The 18,429-nt window shown below is 48.6% G+C and overlaps 1 protein-coding gene across 1 annotated transcript in view; it reads left to right on the top strand.

Annotated features, from left to right (window-relative positions):
• The window catches only part of CLSTN2 (calsyntenin 2), a 638,322-nt gene that overhangs the window by 528,509 nt on the left and 91,384 nt on the right, over positions 1-18,429 (top strand). Inside the window, exons 6-7 of the mRNA XM_027091653.1 lie at positions 3,563-3,748; positions 14,267-14,515. Of these exons, the coding sequence (XP_026947454.1) occupies positions 3,563-3,748; positions 14,267-14,515 (435 nt within the window). The remainder of the gene's footprint in view (positions 1-3,562; positions 3,749-14,266; positions 14,516-18,429) is intronic.

An 18,429-nucleotide genomic window follows, 5' to 3' on the forward strand; every position in this document is an offset into this window, starting at 1 on the left:
TTTGCCCAGAGTTCACACAGGAAGTGGGAGGCCTGGAATTTGAACACAGACACCCTGAATTTAAAGGTCATACTTTTAGCCATCCTGCCATCCTTCCCTCTGGAAAATGAAGATGAATAGATATTTCATGTGACAAAGGCTGAATTTGATGACTTGCATTTTGCTCTCTTAATCCCCACCCCAACTCCTTCTTGGAAAATGAAAGATGTTTGTGTGAGCTTCCCACTGTCTCCAGGACGCTACACTCAGAAAGCTTCATTGATTTCTTTTACTATATGGTTGCAATTTTGCCTACGCTTCATAAACTCTCAAAAACAAGCCTCATGAGGTCACCAAAGCAACTGGCAGGTGTGATGATCCTAAAGTTCTTCTGTGCATGATTTCTCTTCAGAGAGGGACTCGTCCCCTCTACCCAGGGGCGGCAAAAAGAATTAAAACTTTGCTAGGACTGTGCCTCCACTGACTTTTCCTTCGTTATTTATTTGCTTCTTTATTTACACTCCTTCAGAAAAGGACTCGATGTGGAATTTCTCATCAGAGATAACCACTAAAATATCTAGATGAGAAAGAGACACCCACAGTCCCCACAGAATAAAGGGAATCGATACTGATGTAAGGCCATACCAAGGTCCCCCTGCACAAAACCATTTCCCTGATTATTTTTAAATCTGTATCTCTAAAGAAAAGGAAGATCCAGGGAGAGAAAAGTGAGGAAGGGAAGGAAAGAGGCCTCCTCCTTGACACCATGTTTAATTATTGGGAAGAGGTTCCTCCATTATCGGTTCTGGACCACTTGCCTTGCTGAGGACAAAGAAAAGCAAACATGTGATGGGCTGCTGTTGGGATGGATGGCTCTGCAGGACTGAGGGTAGGGGCAGACGGAGGCAGTACCAGAGAAGCTACAAACAGGCTGTGGCTTCTCTCTGTGGCTCAAGAAGGGATGCCATGGCTGAAGTCAAGGTTAGGTCTCTGAGGCTTCTCAGATCCACCTGGCAAACATTTCCTGTGCTCAGAGCTAGGTGTGGAGGGATCAGAAATAAACTCACAATTCCTGCCTTTAAAGAGTTCTTCGTTACAGGAAGAGGCAGGCACACGAATGGATAATTCCAAGATGATATCCTACAGGATCCATTCACACTTCCTACCACTGTCTAGTGAGCATGTGCTCTGTGCCGGCCATTGTGCAAAATGATGGGGATTCAGGGTAACCGTCAGCTTGGAGTCTAATACTGTAGTCTAATGGTGAATATGCTGTGAGAGCACAGAGGAGGGTTTCAACCCAGACTGGAGAAATCCTGAAAGGTTACATGCGGGCGGTGACAGACAGAAGAGAATAGAAAGGGCACTCCACGCAGAAAAAATGGCATGATTGAATGCTCAATAGTATGAAACATTGTGTACCTAGGACACGACGAGACTTGTCATGTGCGGACCTCTGCTTACAGCACTGTGAGTTTTAGATATATGTAAGAAAAAGCCCTCCTGTCTACCAGTGATTGGTCCTTTAGATTGACCTCTAGAGCGTGGGCTATAGCAGCTTCGTGATCTCATCCTCCGGGAGAAGACACAGCTCCGCGGAGCTCTGAGTAAAAACATGTAATTGGGTGTATTCTCTTTTACTTGTAGTCGCTATCATTTAAACATCCTCCCATGGCAAGTTCTCTGGTGATGAACCCCACAACATGGTGTACGATCTTTGCTTATGGCTCAGAGAAACCCCTTAAAGTATGGCTGGTTAATGCAGGGGTTCAGAGCTAAACCCAAATTACCTGGTTAGCTGGAATGTGGCAGGGTTGCAGTGCAGGGGGGATGCACGTCTCCTTTGCTCGCTGGGGAAGGAGTAACATGGACTGGGGCCCTACTGCATGTCAGGCCCGCATTGTTGCACCTGGCCCTCAGCCCCCCCAGTGTGGTCCCTACTTCACTGATGAGGTGCCTGAGGCTAGGAGACCTTCACTAACCTTCCCAAGAAACTCCTGACCTGATTGAGTCAAGCCAAGATCATTGCGGCATCCACTTCAAATGAACTTCTCTGAGGCTTCCCGTGGGCATTCATCCTTGACGTTCAGGTCTCAGCTCAGACAGGAACTCTCTCCATCTAAAGAGTCACTCTCTGTCACCACTTTTCCTTTCATAGCACTTACCCTCCCTGACAGGACAGCATGGACATATTCATTATCTGCCTCTCTCTCCCAGCTCCACAAGGCAGGGACCCTTCCTGACTCCTTCACTGCTGTATCTGTGATGCTACAAACAGAGCCAGGTACATAAGAACCCCAAACAAATAAATGCTTTCTTACCGAACGAAGCCATCTGACAGTCCATAAGCCCAGCCCTTCCACTCCACTGGTTTCCTCAAGGTGGCGGCCGGTGGCCCATGGGGTGTTTGTGGGGAACCCCTGGGTGGCTGATGAATGACCCTACATGTAGGACTCTCTTGAGTTTCTCAAGGGTGAGGGCAGGCAGTCCATGGATTTTCATTTCTACCTTAGCAAAAGGATACCATCTAGCAATGTGACAGATGTTTGAGATTCATAAACTAATAGTATCCACAACTCATGTTCCTTGATGATTCAGACTTCTACCCACAAGCCTGGCTCAGGCTGGCACAGACCTCGCAGGCAGCTGTCGCTCTCAGCAAGCGCTGTTGCCAGTCCCCATGAGCGTGGCCTCGACTCGCCTCTGACTTTCAGTGGCTGCTACGGTTGTTTCAATCAATTCTTGTGTACACTCACGCTTGGTGTGTATTTTTGTTGATTGCTCTGTTTCGTGTGGTACCATTTTGATTGTGATTTTGTTCCTCTCCAGCCTTGTATTGTCTCCAAGTTATTTTTCCACTAAAAGCAGGGATAAGACCATCAGCCCTCCTTAAGTGGGTCACAGTCCTGAATGTTCGGGAAAGAGTCCTTGCACCTCACCTCGTGGCCTCATGTAATCCTGAATTACCTTGCTCGCCTTTATTTTGTGACCAGAGGTATACGTTCCTAAAACTCACCTTGCTGGGCAAAACGGGGAAAATGGGGCAAGGGACTTGACACTCGAAAATGTCATCAGTGACACATAAAAAAGAGAGAGAGGGAAAATGTTAGCATGGTGTTACTTTTACACAGGTTAAGTGGTTAAGAAATAGATAAGTACTACAATAAGTAGTACTTGAAGAGACCTGAGGTTTGCTTGTGGAAGTGGACACAGGAAAGGTTGCAGCTGGTACGTTACTGTGAAGAGGGTTTTCTGATAGGAATGGAAAGTTGTAACAGTGGTCCAGGCGGGTGTGGCTTTTCACACATGGTGAGGGGAGTCGCTGGTAGATGTCTGAGGTCTGTGCACGTGCCTGTTTTGGACATTCCCACATGGCTCTCGGCTCAGCTCAGCTGGGTGCAGGTTTCTTCACCTAATATTTCTCGTGCAAGAAATCTTTCATAAGCAAATGTGAAATTCCCATTATCCTCAAATTGTTTCCTAATATATCAATTGTGGTGGAACAAATTCACGTTTTCAAAACACGTGTTATAGCGGAACTGTCTGTACCTGACTTACTGTCATTCTTCCCTTGTTTGCTCAGATTGGACCAAGAGGATTGAGTACCAGCCTGGCTCAGGGAGCGTGCCCCTGTTTCCCAGCATCCACCTGGAGACGTGCGACGGGGCTGTGTCCTCCATCCAGATCACCACAGAGCTGCAGACCAATTACATCGGGAAGGGCTGTGACCGCGAGACCTACTCTGAGAAATCCCTTCAGAAATTATGTGGTAGGTTTTTCCCTGTTGAGATTAGTTTTTAATTATTTTTTAAACAATATATACAAAGCATATGTTATTATATTATGAAAGAATCGCCCCTCCCCACTTCATCGGTATGTGTAACCTCTGGATGGATACTGTTTACTTATCATGGTTAAAGGGTCAGAGGGCACAGGTTTTGGCATCAGACACACCTGATCAGATCCCACCATGGACCAACTGTATGGCTGTGGGCAAGTGATGTGACAAAGCCTCTATTCTTCGTTAGTAAAATAGGGATTCATGACCTCATGTGTTGTTTTATTTTTAATTAATTAATTTATTTTTGGCCGCGTTGGGTCTTCGTTGCTGCACGTGGGCTTTCTCTAGTTGCAGTGCGCTGGCTTCTCATTGTGGTAGCTTCTCTTGTTGCAGAGCACGAGCTCTAGAGCGCAGGCTCAGTAGTTGTGGCGCACGGGCTTAGTTGCTCCGCGGCATGTGGGATCTTCCCGGCCCAGGGCTCAAACCCTTGTCCCCTGCATTGGCAGGCGGATTCTCAACCACTGCGCCACCAGGGAAGCCCGACACCATGTGTTTAAGAGCACCTAGCACAGGGCCTGAAGGAACAGGGATCCCTTCCACTGTGTTGGTTTACAGAGAGGTACCTGCCCAGGGGCCAGTGTGAAGGGTGGTGTCAGCCACTTGGGGAGAGGTGGGTCTCCTCCCCCAGGACCAGCTATGGAACTTGAGGGCTTAGTGCAAGTGAAAGTGCAGGACCCTTTTCCAAAATTATTAAGAATTTTAAGGCAGCAACAGCAAAGCATTAAAGCAAGCTGGGGGCCTCATGTGATTGTTCAGGTCACATGCCGGTGAAGCCAGGCCTGGCTGCCCAAGTCAGAAGAGAAGAGCTAGGGTGAGAGTGGAGGTGGGATCTGGAAAGTCCAAGTGTGGGGGACAGAAGGCTTGCTGTCCACAGGCTGAAAGATGGCGCCCCAAGATAGGAGCAGGCCGGAACTAGGAGCCAGGCTGCTGGAGGTTCTGTACAAGGAAGCTTAGCTTTACTGAGCACCTGCCGTGTGCACCCTCCTAGAATCTTCACATGCCCTACCCTAAGTTCCCCACTACACTGAGGAGGGTCTTATTCACCCGGTTTTAAAGATGGACAATTTGAGGCCCAGAGAGGAAAAATGACTTGTTCAAGGTCATGCAGATAGAAAGTGACAGAGCCAGACTTTGAAGGTAGGTTTGTGGGAATGAAGGGCTCTTTGGCTCAGGGTCTGTGACTCCGGGCCAGGCCTCTGGAGCTGGAACGTAAACCGCTCAAGTCAGCTGTGGAATAAGATACTCAATACGGGGGGGACGGTGCCATGTGCTTGGTAAACCACACCGTGCACGGGTGGATGGGTCTCCTTCATCCCCACCACGTATACTTCATTTCTGTTCTCTCCAAGAATATTCAGGCCCTCACACTGACTCTCCAGCTGGGCTGTGGGCAGCTTAGGAAAGAGCTTCCTCTTAGACGGGGCCTACACTTGGGGGTAACTCCATCCCCACCAAAGGAGAAGGAGACTCCCGAACACACAGCGTAGCCTGCATCCCCTCCTGGGAACCCCTCCACTACTCTCTTCAGGGCAGTTTTTCTCTCTCAACATTGACACACACACACACACACACTCATGCACACACAGGTGCATACAGGCACACACAGGTACACACACGCATACACAAATATGCACACAAATGCACATATGTGCGTGCGCCCCCCCCACACACACACCTTCACACACACAGCTCTTGCCCAAAGGACCAAGTGACAATTTGAGAACTGAATGTGAAATACACCCTGCTCGGGTATCACCGCGTCCTATTTGTCATGTCACCAGGCCGGCAAGGAGGGCATGTGGGAAGGCACGTTTTTCCAGAATGATGCAGGAGATTCGGAAAAACACCACGACCTCCATATTCCAAACTGCTCTTGTGAAAGTGGCTGTCAGGGGCCCGCAGTATTGAGAAAGCTGCCTCTGGTTCTCTCCTTCAGTCCGCGAGCGGAGAAGCCAGCTCCGCTGACAACTTACTTTGAATGAATATCCCATTTCGCTCCCCGCGCACCTGAATTATAAGTCAAGTCTACCCCATGCCACCGCGGGTGACGGTCATTTCCTAAACTCCTCCAGGTTAGAAAGAGATGATGGAATCAGCTTGTTAAAGATCAGATGGGCCCAAGGGCGCACACTGGTGATTTGATTCTGAATGTTGCGAAGGGGACACCAGGAGATAGGTAGAGTGAGAAGGATTTTCTGAGCGAAGAAACTTTAGAGCCAGATTGCATCTGGTTGTTAACATAGCTCATTGCTTCTGGGCTGCCAGCCTCGCATGGCAGGAAGGCAGGTTAATTCAGTCAGGGAAGCACTTTCCCCTGAGATGCGAGCTTATCTGGTGCTGGGAGCGACCATTTGTTAAGAGAGGTCTGCCCGTCTTTCTGGTGACCTTCCCGGCAGTGCCACCCTCCCATCGCACTTCTGGAAACCCTGAGTGAGCCTGACGGGCAGGGCCACTCCTGCCTCCAGATTAGGAGTCTGACTCTTGAATCGGCGGAGGGAGAGTTCAGGAAAGAAGGGCAGGAGCAAATGAGTGAGACAGATGCCCATCTGCTCTGGGGTCAGCTTCCTCAGGCCCCACGCGCTCTCCAAACCATGAGGGAAAGGCAGGCCAGATCGCTTCTAAAGCAGAGCCTGGGTTGTAATTCCTGACTCCCATGGGGCACGTTAGGTTCTGGAGACAAGCTTCTCTGTGTTTTCAGTGGACGGTCGACAAGTTGCTGGCGGGGTTTCCCAGCCAGGGAGCCACCATGACACTTTAAGCCCCGGCGTTCATGCATTTCTCATTCTACAAATCTTTATTGACTTTGGGTGGAAACAGGGAGACCAATTAAGATGTTATCGTCATAGTCTAAGCAAGAGAGAATGATTTCTGAACCGGGGGAGTGGCGGTAGGGATGAATTTAAGACAGATTTAGGAGGTAAGAGTCAATCACTGATTAGCTGTCAGCAGTGAAAAAGAAGGAATCTTAGAAGATTCTAATGTGAGCATCTAACTGGACGAGAGTGCCACCAGCCAGTAGCCACCAAATTCAGGGCAAGGGTGGATTTAGGGGGCAGTGATGACTGGACCTGTGGAACATCCAGGTGTGGGTGCCTAGCTCTAGCCTGGCTCTCCACACCCCGAGGACCCACCTCCATCCTGCTGATCCGTCCTTATAGCCCATTTCTCCCTGCCGTCCTGCCTCTTCTTGGCCAGGGTACCCCATCTGTCGCTATTCCCAGTTCATTCCCATCCCTAAGCCTTTGTTCATGTTTCTTCCCGCTAGAATCTCTCTCTCCTTCGCCATTCCAAACGCTTCCCTTAAGTCAATATTCGCCTGCCCTCTGTGCTCGCCAGGGTCAGTCCTGGGGCGCTTCCTGGTGTCTTTGAGTCCTGGCGTTGCTTCTGTGACATTTGTTGTTGTGCGGTGAGCCAGGCAAGGGTGTCTCCCCAGAGGCACCTTGTGGAGGTCCGGTCGCTGCCCACCTGCTTCTTCCTCCTGCAACGTCGCTCCACAACGAGCAATGATGGGATCCTGCGTAAGGGGCCGTCGGACAACAGCCGGGCAAAGCTGCTGTCGGGAAACACCGGACAGGTGCAGTAGCACCAGAAATGGCCTCTTTGTTTCCAGGGGAACACTGGACGTCAGGCATATCGCTGCCTGCAGTTTGTGCATGGAAACACTTCCATTCCATCTTGAAACAAAAATGATACAGGGCCCTGCACCTGTGTCCCCTTCAGCTTGTAGGACCAAACTTAGCCTGACATGGTCCCCCATTGCCACTGGCTTACATGAAGCCAGGCCTCTTGGGGAAGTTGGACAAGCTGCTTATCACCTTCTCTGGGTTCAGAGATTCAAGATGAAGGGATCTCCCATCTCAGTCCCAGGCTTTCCCGAGGTGAAGTGTCACAGAACTGCCTTGAGTATGAAATGCATGATGAAGCCCCAGTGACTCTTGGCCAAATTAAACTTGACATTAACCAGAGCCCAAGAAAAGGCTCATTTCCGTGCCCCTGAGTCTCTGCATATTACAATAAACAGCAAAGCAGTTTGTGACACACATGTCATTCGGAGACCAGAGGCCAGGGCTGCTCCTCCCTGGAATCACAGACTCCTGGCATCTGGCCGGCACCTCCCCGTACGACACTCGGGGTCAGCTGCTTTCTATATGTAGAGTCAAGAGCTCCGAGGACAGGTCCTGTTGAAGGAAAGGCTGCAGAGAGAGACCCTTCTGCTAAATCAGGGGATTGAGCTGTCAGACCAGCTCAGATTACCAGTCGGTGAGCTGTTCACAGGATTTATACACTTGTGGGTCCAGGAGGTCTTCGTAGCAAATCCATTCATTCATTCATTCATGTATTTATTAATTCAGCAAATATTTGTTCAGTGTCCAAATGTTCTAACTCGTGAGGTTATCTAGAAGTTAGTGAGACCACTTAACAATTCAGTCTCCTGGGGAAGACAGACATGTAAAAGAAGTTCAGTCCATGGCTTTCTACTACACCGTGCAGCGTAACAGAGCTTGCCCTCACTGAGAATCACAGTTCAAGGCTTTTATACCTTCAGAACACCCCAACCAGGGGAAGCCAACATCAGTTCCTCCAAGATGCCTCGAAACAGCTGGAGCTTCCAGGGGGGGCAGAACCAGCCCCCCAGTCATAGCCAGTGTTTCCATTCTCAGAGAGCTGAAGTGGGCCTCTGTCTCTAAGGAAAACTGAGGCATACGTGTTGGCAGTCCCATTAAATCACTACTCATACATGAGCAAGTGTGCACACACTGACCCGCGGGTGACGACAGTGAGCAATGGGCTTCTCTTTGGATGTGACTTCTTTGCAGTCAATTACGCAGCTACCATACAGCAGGCCCTTCTATTCCTAGAGAAGGCTTTTGCCTACAGTGGCCTTTCCCAGGCTGGTCAGCACCTGGGTACCCACGGCTCTGCCCCAAGAGCTTGGCTGACCACCCTCATCCAAAGCCCAGCGTGCTTCACCTGGACAATTCAGGGCCTTTGAGGAACCCCTCTTGTCTAGGATTCCAGAGGTGGAATGATAGTCTGATCAACGGTGTGAGCTCTGGAAAGGACATCAGAAAGTCCTCCACATCTATCCTGAAGGTCTGCAGATAGAGAAGTGCAAATGGTAGCCGCTGATGTCAGTCACTTAATGTGGTGTATCAGTCAGGATAGGGCAGGTTATGCTGCAATAACAAGTGATCCCAAAATCTATTGGCTTCAAATAACAAAGGTTTGTTTTCTATTCCTACCACATGTCCTTCTCGGGTTGACTGTGGCTCTGCTCTATGTTAGTTTCCCACTGGGATCCAGGCTAACAGAAAGGCCTCTATCTAGAACATTGTTGATCTCATGGCAGATGGAAAAAACATGTGACGAACCATGGACTGGCTTGTAAAACTTCTGCCCTAAGATGACACGTCACTTGCACTCACATTTCATTGGTCAGAGCAAGTCACAAGGCCAAGTGCCATCAGTGGGTCAGAAAAGTATGTTGAGAACAGAATGCTTTCTATCGTCATGTAGTTCAAGTACAGCCTTTGTCAAGAGGGCCTCCCTGGCTTCCCCTGAGACTCTCTAGCAATGAACTCTTCCACATGCCAAAACTAAAAGACTTTCTACTGGGTGACTAGAGGTAGGGCCCATTTCTATCTGGTTCGTTGCTCCATTCTCACCACAGTGCCTGGCATAACTTAGACATTACATAAGCATTTAATGAAGTAACGTGGAGTTGCTATTGCTAATCGTGAGAATACTCTATAGAATGAGGCCTGTGTCCTTGAGCACAATGGTTCCTCTCCCCTGAGACCCTCTTCTTCTTGCCATCCTTTCCCCTGCCCCATGATGGACCATGAGGAGGCATGGCTGAGGCTCCATGTCTGTCACCATTGCCACAGGCCTACCGTGAAATGCTAAGGACACTCTGCCCTCACCAAGGCACCCAAAGCAGCGTGCAAACCCAGCAATTAAGAGGTCCAGACGGTGACCACTGTCCCCAGGCTCCATGTGGGCTCTCGCTCCACCGTGTGTCCTGAAATCTGCCTAAGTCACCCCTGTCTTTATCTACTTGCTGACTCAGAGATGCTTCCCCACCCTGATGGGGCTCAGGGACTTCAAACCAGACCTCACCTCTGGTTGAGCCATGGCCGCTGGGCCTGCGTGTCCGGAGCCTGTGCTCCGCAACAGGAGAGACCACAACAGTAAGAGGCCCGCGTACCGCAAAAAAAAAGAAAAAAAAATACACACTGATGTGCAGATGTTGCTGTTCCACCTTTCTGAGTTATGCATCCTGTTTACGCAGTGCTTTCCGTGGGATCCTTTGGGGAGAGGAGCGAGAACTTCAGGAGAAAGGAAAATCTCTCTCAGTTTATTTAAGTGCACTGAAAAAATGAAATACAATCTGTTGAGTCTGTGAAAGCCCGCACCATCTGGTAAAATGCAGAGTGATGCTTCCCAGGAGGCAACATCTGTGGGTCAGGTAGGGTGGCACGCTGCTCCCCTCACCAGGGAAGACACAGAGCTCCACACGATGACCTTGCCAAGGCACATGCCTCTCTGTGGACAGCCACCTGTCCAGGGAGGTGGGGTCCCGAAAACTGGGCTGGGCTTGGCAGGACACTATGCTGTGTGATAGAAAGAACATTGCTGGGGGTCTGAGAGCTGGGCTTGCCTCTAGCTAGCTGAGTGGCTGTGTGATCCTGGTCAAGTCATTTCCCCTCTCTGGGCCTCAGTTTCCATGTTTGTAAGATGTGTAGGAGGTTGGGGGTGGGTAGGGATATATTGGGAGTATGGGATTAACAGATGCACACTACCATATATAAAATAGATAAACAACACGATTTACTCTATAGCACAGGGAACTATATTCACTATTCTGTAATAAACTATAATGGAAAAGCATCGAAAAAAGTATACAAATATATACATATGAATATATGTATAACCAAATCACTTTGCTGTAACCTGAAACTAACACAATTTTATAAATCAACTATACTTCAATTTTTTAAAATGTGCAGTAGGTTGCAAGATCTCCCTCCAGGTTGATTGGGGTGGTGCAGCGGGAGTGTGGGCTTCAGGGCTGGCAAACCCTGATGACGGGTCCCCTTACTAGCTGGTGTGATTCTAGGCTCGCTGAGCTTCAAGTTTCTTATCTGTAAACTGGAATCGTGATCGTATTCACCACATTGATGAGTAACTAAGAAAAAGCATTGAAGTATTTAATTCAGGTCTGACACTCACTCAGTGCCCAATAAAATGTTCCAAGGAAACTAAGAATAAAGGTCTGTCAAAATTATAATTCAAAAATATACATGCACCGCTATGTTCATAGCAGCACTATTTACAATAGCCAAGATATAGAAACAACCTAAACGTCCATTGACAGATGAATGGATAAAGAAGATGTGGTACGTATATATAATGGAATGTTACTCAGCCATAAAAAAGAATGAAATAATGCCATTTGCAGCAACATGGATGGACCTAGAGATTATCGTACTAGGTGAAGTCCGAAAGAGAAAGACAAATACCATATGATATCACTTATATGTGGAATCTGAAATATGACACAAATGAACTTATTTACAGACTCACAGACATAGAAAACAGACTTGCAGTGGCCAAGGAGTAAGGGAGGTGTGGAGGAGGGATAGAGTGGGAGCTTGGGGTTAGCAGATGTGAGCTATTACCTATAGAAAGGATAAACAACAAGGTCCTACTGTATAGCACAGGGAACTATTTTCAATACCCTGTGACAAACCATAATGGAAAAGAATATAAAAAAGCGTGTAGGGGCTTCCCTGGTGGCACAGTGGTTGAGAGTCCGCCTGCCGATGCAGGTGGCACGGGTTCGTGCCCCGGTCCGGGAAGATCCCACATGCCGCGGAGCGGCTGGGCCCGTGAGTCACGGCCACTGAGCCGGCGCGTCCGGAGCCTGTGCTCCACAACGGGAGAGGCCACAACAGTGAGAGGCCCGCGTACCACAAAAAAAAAAAGGAACCTCAAAGGGTGGAGTTCTGAGCCCTGTCAGCCCTGCCCTGATTCCCCCATGCTCAGGCCTGCGGCTCTGTGTGGGCCCTGTACTGGGCCCTGCTAGATTGTGTTGGCTGCTCTGGCTTGAGCTAGAAGTCAGGAGCCCTGGGCGCTCAGCCTGCGTCTCGCTGGCCACCTGAAATTTTGGGAACCAACACATTCCCTGTGAGCCCTAGTCACCAGCTGTCGTCATGCTGGACAAATCCTGGTGTCTGAGCCAACTCACTCATGGGGCAGAGCAGCTGTTGCCAGGTTGCATTATTCTGGGGAGTCCTAGGCAGATGAACTTGGTCCAAAGACTACATATCTCCCATTCCCCAGCCACCCCCAAATCTCTACCTGCTACCACCTTGATAGAGTTCTTCTTTCAAATACCTATGGAGGGTGATAACCTTTAAGGCTTTGTTAGTCGTTAAAACATTAGTGTGAATTAGCTAATCAGATAAGTAAAATGGACATCAAGTAAGTCTCAAGGATTATAGGAGAACAAGTAATATTGATGAGAGGTGGGGGGCATGAACAAGAGGCTGGAGGAACAGGCTCATGCGAGCATTGGGTAATGCCCGGAAGCATCTCACGGAGGCACTGGGTAGAAGAAAAGGCAGTTATAAACATGGCACGCTACCAGGCAAAAGCCCCAAGAAAAACGCATTAATAACGTAGTCGACGCTGCCCACGCTTCCCCTTGATGAGCATAGCTGCAGGGTGATCGTAAATTAAGAAACCGGAATCTCCACTCCCACCTCCCACCCCGCCACATCTCAGTCACTGCAGGTCCCAGAGGCCTTTCCCAGGGCGAGCTCCTCACAGGGCTAAGCAGAGCATCTGCTCTAAGGATACAGATGTGTCACACAGCCAGCTTTCAGCTGCAAACCCATGGGCATCTGTTCCAAGGCTGCAGGGAGAACTGGCTAGGTTAAACATTTTCAAAGAAGTACATCGGTTTCCAATATGGTACCTTCCTGAGGGAGTTTCATGTGTCATTTTAACTGTAGATGTTTGTAGTGGCTGACTCTGAAACGCAGCCCCTAGGTGACATGAGGCCCTGATATACCGAATTCAGAAGTCCAATGATCCCAGACAAATGGCAGGTAATACACACACCCACTGTCCATTAAACCCATTTACGACTGCCGGGTCAGTGCTGTGCCAGGTGGGAGCCCACACACACTTGGTCCCCTGCACCGAGCATACTTTGGACTCCCTGGCTCTTGTTTCCTGGTATCAGGAAGCCCCTGACCTTCCTCCTCCCCTGAGTAGCTGAGCCCTGCCCCTCTGTGGGACGTAAGGATGCAGAGAACACTGCTGGCAGCACCTGAGCTTCAGTGGGAAGTCCGTGGCGGCCCAGTTATCCTCCCAGCTGGGCCATCCTGTCTTCTGGGCCAGCCTTGCGGGCTCACACAGCTCCGCCCTCCACAAAGCTGTTGGTGTGATTCTCCCAAGACACAAATCTGTCTATGGCACTCCCACGGCCTCAGGATATCCTTAGCCTGGAATCACAGTGGTAGCAGAAATAATAACAGCTCTAACAATAACGACAGGGTTATAGCTAACGAGGAGTGAGCTCCGCTCACCGCGTGCCAAGCATGCTGCCCCAAGTGCAGGTGCTGTCTCTTATTCAATTCCCACAACAGCTGGGAGGGCAAGTGGCAGAGAAGGGGGTGGAGAGTCGGAAAGGTGAGGTCACTGGTCACAGTCACAAGGCTAGCAAGCCAGGCTGCCACCAGGCATCAGGTTCAGGTTCTGCTGATTTCAAAACCCGTGTTCTCAACTGCTATACCATTTGGCCTAAACGAATGGTTGGAAAAAAGCGTGGTGAGTGCAAAGTGACTCATACTCTTTCTCGCGGGGTCAGGACCTGAACTTTCCCCGTCACAGCTCTGATCACACTGCATCCCAGTTGTCTGTCGATGTGTTGGGTCTGAGCTCCTCCAGGTCAGAGACTGTGCTGATTCACGTTTACGTCGCCGGCACCCAGCAGGGGTCTTGGCACCCGACTGGTGCTCAATAAATGGCTGACAGGGTAACGGATGGATGAGCGCGTGAATGAATCCATCGATCCGAATCCAACCCTGGCCTTCTCCAGGACCCTTGTCTGCTTATCGAAACCCCTAGGGTGATCTCATTTCTCTAAATTCCTCCAGCACTTTTTTCTTGTATAATAGTTAATTGCACTCTGTCCTCCCACATGCAATACTTTTGTCTGTAAGTTACTGATGCCTCTGCAAGCCGACGGTAAGCAACACGGGCAAGGATGGCATTTAACCCTTCTTTTCCCGAGTCACCTAGCTCGGGCTGAGCACCTAGCTCTGGGTAAGTACGCCGAGTAGTTCATGCTGACCCAGGAGCAGAAAATAGAACGTGAGGACACCCACCCTGGGAGGAATGACCCTTTGTTCCTTCTGTCCCCATCCCCTGCAGGAGCCTCTTCTGGCATCATCGACCTCTTGCCGTCCCCCAGCGCCGCCACCAACTGGACCGCAGGACTGCTGGTGGACAGCAGCGAGATGATCTTCAAGTTCGACGGCAGGCAGGGTGCCAAGATTCCTGACGGGGTTGTACCCAAGAACCTGACGGATCAGTTCACTATCACCATGTGGATGAAGCATGGCCCCAGCCCTGGTGTGAGAGCTGAGAAGGAAACCATCCTCTGCAACTCAGATAAAACGGGTGAGTCTTGCATTTCCTCCTGGCATCTGCCCCCTCTGTCCCAGCTGGTCCGGCACGGCCACGGCCACCAAGGGTGGGGGAGAAAAGCGGGAGTGTGACGGGGGCCCTGGGAAAATATTCTGGTCTCTGTTTTTCTGGCTGATGATTTCCTCGCCTTGGGGTAGAGCAGGACCAGGAAAGGGAGGCAGGGTACAGACACAAAGAGTCAAAAAGCTGGGATTCGTGGTTTTCAGACTGGGTTCTTCAGAACCCCAGTGTCCCCAGAAGTAACTTAGGGCTGCTATATGAGGTGGGGTTGGGGGAGGAGGCTTCATCCTTACTTCAAGCAAAGCAGCTCTACCTTCACGGTATTATATCAATATATAGACAGATTTCCAGAAGTTTATTTTCAATGGAAGGGTCCTGCTAATTTACAACAGCAGTTTGAAAATCACTGCTGTGCATGACGATGATAGCTAAGCTTTGCTAGGCAGTTTTCATCTTGCGGAGCCTGTGTAAGGCAGTTCACAGCTTGGTGGTTAAAAACACTCTACCACCATGGGCTTCCCTGGTGGCGCAGTGGTTGGGAGTCCGCCTGCCGATGCAGGGGACACGGGTTCGTGCCCCGATCCGGGAAGATCCCACATGCCGCGGAGAGGCTGGGCCCGTGAGCCATGGCCGCTGAGCCTGCGCGTCCGGAGCCTGTGCTCCGCAATGGGAGGGGCCACAACAGTGAGAGGCCCGCGTACCGCAAAAAAAAACCACTCCACCACTTATTGGCTGTGTGATCTCGGGCAAGTGGGTTAACCTCTCTGTGCCTCACTTTCTTAGTCTATAAAATGGGCATTATAGTATTATCTACCTCATAGGGTTTTTACCAGCATTAAATGACATTGTATGTATAGTGCAATGGAACAGCACCTGACGCACCGGAAGTCTAATCTGTGTTAGCTCTTCCTATTCTAAACAGTGCCTCACATCTCTACAAACAATTTTACAAAAGCATTATTGTGTTTCCTGTTTTAAGGATAAGGAAACATCCCTGAGACTTTAAGTAACTTGTCCCAAGTTATTCAGCTGGTAAGTATCAGAACTGGAATGTAAGCTTAGATCTAGCTAACTCCATCGCTATGCTCTGGTCACCACACCCCACATGCAAACACACACACACACACACCACCCCACATGCAAACACACACACACACACACACAAATACTCTGATATCTTATGAAAATGTTATGTCTATCTTAAATTATAAGTCCACCTTTTCCCATTTCAAATGCTCCTCTTGTTAAAATACCCCAAATAAATAACTACTCTACACTACAGCTGATAGTGCAGTGAGAAGACAGGATAGAAGAATGGCTGACCGTTCAGCTTTGCTGCTCAACAGCCAGAGTTCCCATGGCAGCTTTTCCACTACTTAAGGAAAATTGAGGAGTTGCTAATCTCACTGAGCCTTAGTCTCCCCGTATGTAGAATGGGGAAAATAAACATGAAATAAGGTATGAAATCCCTTAGCAGCTTCAGATAAAAAATCTGTGCTCGACTAATTAACCTGATGTTGTTATTGTCATAATCATTATTATTTCTAGTTTTATTCCACATTATACAACTACCAGGACCCCACATTTCCTGTTTCAATCAATATTTGTGGTAAAAGCCAATGTATTTTCTAGATACAGAAACGGAAGCGGGGGGAGTTGCCCAGCTTTTCCCAGTCATATGGTGACTCTGTGTCAGAGCCAGTGCCAAGGATTTGTTTTCCTGGTCCTTCGTACAGGAAGGACGCTGTAGACACGCTTAAGGTGGCACTGAGGTTTGGGCCTGGGTCCAGAGCTCAGCCCAGGACCGCAGGAATCAGCCTGGGGCCCCATCTTCGCAGTGTCTGGTGGGCTGTCCCCTCCTTGATCCAGGGCCAGCATCCAGGAGACAATGGCTTAGGAGTACACAGATGTATGCAAAGTAGCCCTGGCTGGAGTTAGCGCCCACACACATAGAGTCCTTTCTGAAATGTATCAAACACCCCTGGGAGGCAGGCCTGACACATATAGACATCTGGCTTACACAGGAGGAAATTAGAATATGAAAGGTTGAGCAACTGGCCAAGGATAACACAACTGATTATCAAAGGAACAGACTTGGCCGTAGCTCCTCCGGCCCGCGTTTCAGGTCCACGCTACTAGACCAGCGGCTCTTAACCCTGCTCTGCACTAGAATAACCTGGCGACCTTGTAGAAGTACCTAGATGCCAGGGCCCTGCCCCAGCTCAGGAAGTCAGAGTCTGGGCGATTCTTTTGTGCAGCCATGGCTGAAAACTCTGCATTAGATGATGATGCCTCACTTTCATCAGAGCAGCACCCCGAACAGGCATGTCCGCCCCTCCAACCCACAGGTTCTGGAGCTGCTCAGCTTTGGGCTCAGTATAAAGTAACCCTTTGCAAATCAGTTCAACGCTGGCACAAGAAAAGATGCGGAAAATTTTCCTCTAATTTCTCTGCCTTAAAAAAATACCTATAGATATCTCCTTGCCCTAAATAAAAAATTATCAGGAACAAATTAAAACTCGATTAGAGCTTTTATATGTCAGAAAAATGGCCAAGTTATAAAAGCTACACATGTTTATAACGGGCAGCCTAAAAAACACAGAAGAGTATAAAAGAATACAAAAGTCACCTAAAATTCTAATACTTGGAGGGATTTTCTGTTAACAGTTGGTATATTTCACTACCAAATGAAATCTTATTTTTACTTCTATGTATATGTAGAATGTTGTTACAGTTTTCCATCTATTTTTATAATACATGTGATACCATTATGTTATGTTTCTCTTAAATAACATTACATATATCCAGATCATTTCTCTACGTGATAAAATGTTCTTTAAAAATAAGAATTACATGACAGTCTTCTGTCATTAGGCTTTATTGTACTTCATTTAATTGGCTCCCTTTTGTTAGACATTTAGATTGTCTCCTTTTAAATGCAAACAAAACAATGCTGTAATAGGCATTCTTGTACTATATAATAAGCATTCTTGTATATACCTGTATGGACGCTTCTCATTATTTCCTGACCAGAAGCTGAATTACTGAGTCAAAGAATATAAATGTTAGGAAGGCTATCGACGTAAATTACCAAGTCGCCCTTAGTGAAAATTGCTCTCGTTTCTGTCTTGCCCACTAATTAAAACTTACCAATGCTGGCCTATCATGAAGTAATTTATTAATAGTTGGAGAGCAGAATTGATTAGTCGCCAAGGGCTAATTGCAGTTTTCAGAAAGAAAGAAAACCACTCTCACCACCAACAGGAAGCATCTCGATGACTAACAGCCTTTCATCAGTTTTTCCTCCTGCCATTGTCCAGCAACCCCAGGTGGGGCTGGGTAATGACGTCGCTTAGCTTTGCTCAGACATTCAGGGACTCAAGGTACTTCAATTATTTATCGCTGCCCTTTTCAACCACAGAACAGAAAGTTAGAATAGAGGGTTGAACACAGAAGGGTTTTATTAGCTAGACCAGAAAGCGGTGTACCTCACTTCTACTCACACTTTCTGGGCCAGAATTTGTTCCCAAGGCTCCACCTAACCGTGGGAGAAGCAGTGATGTGAGTTAAGCTACGTGTCTAGGAGCAAAGGAAACAAGGTTAGCTGAATACCCAGCAATGGCTCTACCGCAAGGATACTGCGTGAGGCACTGGTGCCCCCTCCAACACCATCTTTGTTGGCCCTTTTCTTTCCGTTCCTGGTGTGAGCAGTTTCTTTCCTGCCCTGTCTTAGAAACTTCTCTCCCAACACACATCTGCTCCTCCTGTAGGACCCCTTCTTTCTGGCATGCAGCTCTCTTGCTAACTCTGCGTTTCATCTGAATGATACGTGCCACCTGTAGTGCTAGCTACTTTCATACAGGGCTTTCCAAGACAGAGGGGCCAAC

Source organism: Aethalodelphis obliquidens, unplaced genomic scaffold (genome assembly GCF_003676395.1).
Source record: "Aethalodelphis obliquidens isolate GAN/ISIS:26980383/991018 unplaced genomic scaffold, ASM367639v1 scaffold72, whole genome shotgun sequence".
Taxonomy (NCBI): Eukaryota; Metazoa; Chordata; class Mammalia; order Artiodactyla; family Delphinidae; genus Aethalodelphis; species Aethalodelphis obliquidens.